The 6000-nt window shown below is 43.7% G+C and overlaps 1 protein-coding gene across 1 annotated transcript in view; it reads right to left on the bottom strand.

Moving 5' to 3' along the window:
- Positions 1-895: 895 nt before the first annotated feature.
- stau2 (staufen double-stranded RNA binding protein 2) overlaps positions 896-6000 on the bottom strand; it is a 169198-nt gene continuing 164093 nt past the window's right edge. The window contains exons 14-15 of the mRNA XM_088322111.1: positions 4271-4336; positions 896-1653 (exon numbers count right to left, since the gene is read on the bottom strand). Coding sequence (XP_088178237.1) covers positions 1618-1653; positions 4271-4336 — 102 coding nt within the window. The 3' untranslated portion in view covers positions 896-1617. The remainder of the gene's footprint in view (positions 1654-4270; positions 4337-6000) is intronic.

Below are 6000 nucleotides of genomic sequence, written 5' to 3'. Positions count from 1 at the left end.
CTTTCACAAGATTTCCATTTCTTTTTTTTTTCTGGTATCTTTTGTCGCATAATACTAACATTTTTGGGGGCTTATTGAGTCGGTTGCACGCTACACAACTGTATTTAATTACATTTTTTAGTGGAAGATTCACTTGATATAATTGGAAATGATTTGAATGCAACACAAACTTTTTCCTCTTTTTCCCTGTCTTTTTTCTCCTTTTTTAAAAAATCCTTAAAAAAAAAAAATTTGCTTCTTTCTTTTCTTTGGGCTTTTTTTCTGATTTTTTCCTGCTCTCTTTTTTTCTCCTTTTTTTTTTTTTCTCAGCTTTTCACTACTTTTTCCATTTTGGTATTTTTTTATTTTTTTGTTCTATTTCCCCCCCTTCCTTTAAGTCCTTTTTTTGCACAATTTACATAATATTTTGTCGTGTAGGGATTAAAGAAGCAAAAACAACCTGAAGAGCCGTTTGGGACCCGAAAGAGCCGGTTCCTTTTAGTGAGCCGAGCCGAAGAAGCCGGTTCTCAAAAAACTCTTCTGACTTTACTCAACTTTGTTCTACTTTGACATTGACTTCAAAATACCGCATTTAAAACACAGCGTTAGGGGAACCCGTGTATTTTTACCTTCATGCACTGTAACTTTGACTTAATTGGCTTCTTCATTAGCAATTTCGAGCCCTGATTTTGGTGAGCTGGCTAGATTCTCTTGTGCGCGGAAAAGCTCTGGGTAGTGCGCAGTTGGAACATTGGTTCAAATACTTTTCTTCACTGTAACTTGACAATCGTACTGCCACACCTAGTAACCTGCATGTCGGGTACGCGCCGGCGTGGTCACGACTTCGAAAATGGTACCAAGGCGGACCGGAGCAGCCTGCCTCGGAGGTCTCCCCTCCACACCACGTTTGTCCACATGAAACAAAAAAACGTTTATTGTGTTACTTTTCAGTATATGATACTCTTGCAATTCATACACGTCCATAGAGATAGATTAAGTCATTTTTTTTTTTAAGTCAGCATACAAGGTAAGCTAGTGGACTATATATGAAGACAACGACTAGAACTTTCACAGCACTGGCATTGGTTAATTTCAAATACAGTACTCAAGCATGGTTAAGAGTAATGATCCAGAATCAAAGAAAACAAAAACAAATACGCTACGAGTTGTTTTTCCTCTCGACTAAAAATGTTCTTTTCTATTTCAATGGCATGGGGTAGACATCTCATGTTAACCATACCGACAAACAAGAATCTGACAGGAACCGTCAGTGTTGGACTTCCCTCCATTTCGAACAGGACCATGCATATCGCTTGTTATGGTTTATTATCTTAATTAGAACTAAGCGGAGGCTCAAACTTCGTTACTAATGTGTGGAGATAGTGTTGTCTTCACATAGACTCAGGTCATGGGGCTTTCAGTCGCTTGCGTCAAGGTGTGCATCCTGGACAGGTTATGCAGGATACAGTGGCCGTCGTGGGGTGTAGGTGTGTGCGTGGGAGAAGTTATATTTCGGGCTCAGGCAGGAGGTGGTTAAGGGGAAAAGTGAGCGAAAACGGGGAGGGGGGGTGGTTCAGCTCCTGGACGACAGCCTTTGAATCCGTGCAGACCTGAGTGGTGGTGCCTGAGTTAGTCTGTTTAAAGTCCGTCGTCCTTGCCGCAGGTTTCCGTGTTCTGGGAACACAAAGTCAGATTCAGTATCCCCTTTGAACCCATTGGCTTTTATTGGAATCGAAACGGCATCACAGGTGCATAGAAGGGAAAAAGTGGACAAAGAAACCTAAACAACCACATCAGAGTCCATAGAGTTGTACCCCTAAAAATAAGAGTGTTGAGGCCATTTTTTTCCCATGAAATTTGTCCTTCAAAGCGGCTGCCTTTTCCAGCAGCTCCCCTGTTATATCGCACTTTTTGTGATTTATTGTTTTATTGTCTGCTCCTATCTTCGGTGTTTTTCTTCCCGTTTGACAACTGCACTTTGGATGACATTCTATCCTATGGACATGGGTTTTAGCGCTCAAAAATGCGTTTATCCGAAGAATCAACTCCTTGCCCTGACGAATTCTCGTGCCGGCGTGATGAGGGGGCCTATTGATGGAAGAAGAGCCGGAGCTAGCGAAGCGGCTAGCGGCGTTATAAGTCATCGGTACCGTCCGTAATCATGGTAAATGTGAAATCACTACCAAATAAGACCAACTGGCTGTGCTGGCGAAAAACATTGAAGCGCACAGGGAGTGCAGTTGCTGTGTTTTTGTGGAAACGTGGCACACGTTTAGCATCCCGGACGCTAACGTGTAGCCACCCGGAGCTACCCGGACCGGAGCTATCCGGCTTCAGCGCCGCTATACAGAGACACGAAGGCCTACGGGAATCGGAGAGGAGACGGATTCGCTAACACGAGGTGGTGTATCCCTGGACACAAAGAAAAAGATTTCCATCTGCCTCAGGGATGTCGAACTTTTGGACTAGCGTGTGACGTCATCCACTCCGCTACAAGCACCCCTAGGGCATCATGTTAATCTGTTAATATACAACAGGGTAGACTGCTGGAAGTGTGAATTTCCCTACGGGGATGAATAAAGTATCTATTTATCTATCTATCGGTTTCAAAACAATGTGCATGCAAAGTTCTTTTGTAAAAATGTCACAAATGACTGGAAACGATAAGCATATCGTCATATTCACTTTGGGTGTAGACTGCACTGAGGGAGAGAGAGAGAAGGAAGTGCCTTGCGCTGTGTGCAGAGATCCGCCCACCTGTACTGCTCACCCAATCAAAGTCAGCGTTTTTATTTATCAGTTGAAATGGTTTCTTATCGAACTTCTGCATGAAGTTGCTTTAGCTTTATACGGACCAAAATCGGGATGAAATCACTTGACTTTGGAGCGCCACAGAAGAGATACCGTAAATTCCGGACTATAAGCCGCAACTTTCAACCCTGCGGCTTATTGAGTGATGCGGTATATGAACTATTGTATAATATGTAACCCATGTATAATATGTATTTGCAACTGTATATTTTTGTAATGTATTTCATCTCATCTCATTAGCCATAGCGCTTATCCTCATTAGGGTCGCGGGGGACTGGAGCCCATCCCAGCCATCTCCAGGCAGTGGGCAGGGGACACCCTGAACTGGTTGCCAGCCAATCGCAGGGCACACAGGGACAGACAACTCGTTCGCTCATTCACACTTAGGGACAATTTGGACCGGCCAATTCACCTGAAATGCATGTTTTTGGAATGTGGGAGGAAACCGGAGTGCCCGGAGGAAACCCACGCAAGCACGGGGAGAACATACAAACTCCGCACAGGAAGTCTGGAGCTGGATTTGAACCCACGACAGGTTCCCATGACATGAACTGTGCCGCACAAGCGCTAACCACTGCGCTGCCGTGCTGCCTGTAATGTATTTATTTGTATTTATTTTAGACACTTGTTCTGATATGTTTTGCACGGGTGAACGAAAAATGAGGGGCGGAACAAACGCGGGGTGCCGAGTTTAAGTGGGGACCGCTAAAGGTGAGGGACGGACAAGAAAAGAAGAAGGGGTAAAAAGTTGGTTAAAGAAAAAGGAGTTGCGTCAGTAAATGTGTTCATCTGATATATTTTTCCCACCCTTACCTTTGGAAATATACACTTTTTTCCTCGGATTACTTTCAACGGGACCCGGACTCTGCAGGTCTGCATCAAACCTTAAGTACCGGTATCATTTTCCGTTCATTTTGCCGGCTGTGATTTTTGGACTTTAATGAAGGACATTTAGTTACAATCGCGGGACTTGAAGTCGGGTTTGGGTTCATTTTGTGTTTGTGTTACATGTTTAAATGTGGGCGCCTGCGGCTTATATACAGGTGCGGCTTGTGTAGGTACAAAATCGGTTTTCCTCTTAAAATGTGGTGGGTGCGGCTTATAATCAGGTGCGCTCTATAGTCTGGAATTTACGGTAGTTACATTTTATTTTAAAAACATGCATTTCAGGTGAATTGGCTGGTCCAAATTGTCCCTAGGTGTGAATGGGTAAGTGAGTTGTCCCTGTGTGCCCTGCGATTGGCTGGCAACCAGTTCAGGGTGTCCCCTGCCCACTGCCTGATGATTGCTGGGATGGGCTCCAGCACCCCCGCGACCCTACTGAGGATAAGCGGTGTAGCTAATGAGATGGGACATTTTATTTCGGAGCCATAGGTACTCATGAAAAGAGCCATATATGGTTCCCTACCCCTGCTATATACAAACAGGAAGCAGACAGACACCTGGCTCTGACCCGGGCGGGCGGACGGGGCTACCGTACCTTGACGGGGTTCTCCACCGGGTCCAGTCCCTGCTCCGACAGCTGTTTCAAGGCACTTAGAGCGGCCTGAGAAGAGAAGGGGAGAACAGATGGTGGAGTGAATGCGGAGAGGGGAGGAAGAGCGCCATGGAGTGGGAGGAGAGCCAGTGTCGGCCTTCAGCTGCTTTTCAAATAACACCGGACTCTGGGAAAGACAATGCCAGCAGGACACTTTCCCTTCGCTCGGTGTTGTCTTTGGCTCCTCCGCTCTCGCTGTTTGTCTCGCGTTATTGGCTTAACGTTTCCGCTTGATGTCCTCGCTGCCGAGTCAATAGGAGCGCTCGACATCTGTATCCCCGAGTACCACACCTAAATAAACAGCGGCCCGATGAACCGACGAGTCGAAGTTTTGCTTCCATCGGTTATTGCGCTCATCTCTGTTGTCCACGATTTAGGTCACAGGGAAAAAAATGGAAGCTAAAAGATTGCTCATAAAACGCCGCAGAGCAATGTTCCCTGTCATTTTCCAGGGGTCTGAGTGTTCACACAAAATCGGTGAGCAACGCTTGAAACAACAGTGAGCAACAGCAATCCCAAGTGTGGCAACTAAGTCATTATCAAACATGTCCAAAACTTGACATCAAGTTACATTTTGACGAGTTTCCGGCAATGCAAAATGATTTTTCTCTTTTGAATGAATTGACTCATGTACTATTGCAAAGGTTGTATGGCCTACAAACGTCTTTGTTCTTACAATTCTCTTACAAGATTTCTTTTTATTTCCTGACATATTTTGTCACATAATATTAACATTTTAGGGGCTTATTGAGTCGGTTGTAAGATACAGAACTGTACTTAATTACATTTTTTAGTGGAAGTACGATGTTGGCAACAAGATTGACTTGATATAATTGGAAATTATTTGAATGCAACACAAACTTTTTATTCTTTTTTTCAGTGTTTTTTTCTACTTTTTTAAAAAAATTTCTTTAAAAAAATCTCATTGTGTTTCTTTTTGTTCTCTATTTTCTTTTTTCCTACATTTCTTTTCTTTTTTCTGGCTTTTTTCTAAATTTTTCCTTCTTTTTTTTCTCTTCCTTTTGTTTCTTTTTTTCTCAGCTTTTCACTACTTTTTCATTTTGGTATTTTTTTCTTTTTTGTTCTATTCCCCCCTTCCTTTAGGTCATTTTGTGCATAATTTTACATAATATTTGGTCATGTTGGGATTAAAGAAGCAAAAACAACCCGAAGAGCCGTTTAGGACCCGAAAGAGCCGGTTCCTTTTTGTGAGCCGAGCCGAAGAAGCCGGTTCCCGACATACTCTACTAACTTTACTCAACTTCGTTCGACTTCCAAATACCGCATTTAGGAAACAACGTCAGGGGAACCCGTGTATTTTGACCTTCATGCACTGTAACTTTGACATAAGTCGCTTCTTATAATTTTGAGCACTCATTTTTGTGCGCTGGCTAGATTTTTTTGTGCGCTGAGAATGTGCGAGCAGTGCGCAATTGCGCACGCGCGCAGCTTAGAGGGAACACTGCCGCAGAGTATGATACCAACCGATGTACACTACCGTTTAAAAGTTTGGGGTTATCCAGACAATTTGGTGTTTTCCATGAAAAGTCACAACTTTATTGATACGGCTTTTTCTTTTCCACTCTGCCTTGCTTTTATCGTCGCCGGCGACTTTAATCAGGCATGCTTAAGGACTGTACTTCCCAAATTCATTCAATACGTGAACCGAGCAA

Source organism: Urocampus carinirostris, chromosome 18 (genome assembly GCF_059441175.1).
Source record: "Urocampus carinirostris isolate Australia breed hairy pipefish chromosome 18, RoL_Ucar_1.0, whole genome shotgun sequence".
NCBI lineage: Eukaryota > Metazoa > Chordata > Actinopteri > Syngnathiformes > Syngnathidae > Urocampus > Urocampus carinirostris.
The sequence above is the reverse complement of the archived record's forward strand: the minus strand, read 5'-3'. Positions and strand labels throughout refer to the sequence as shown.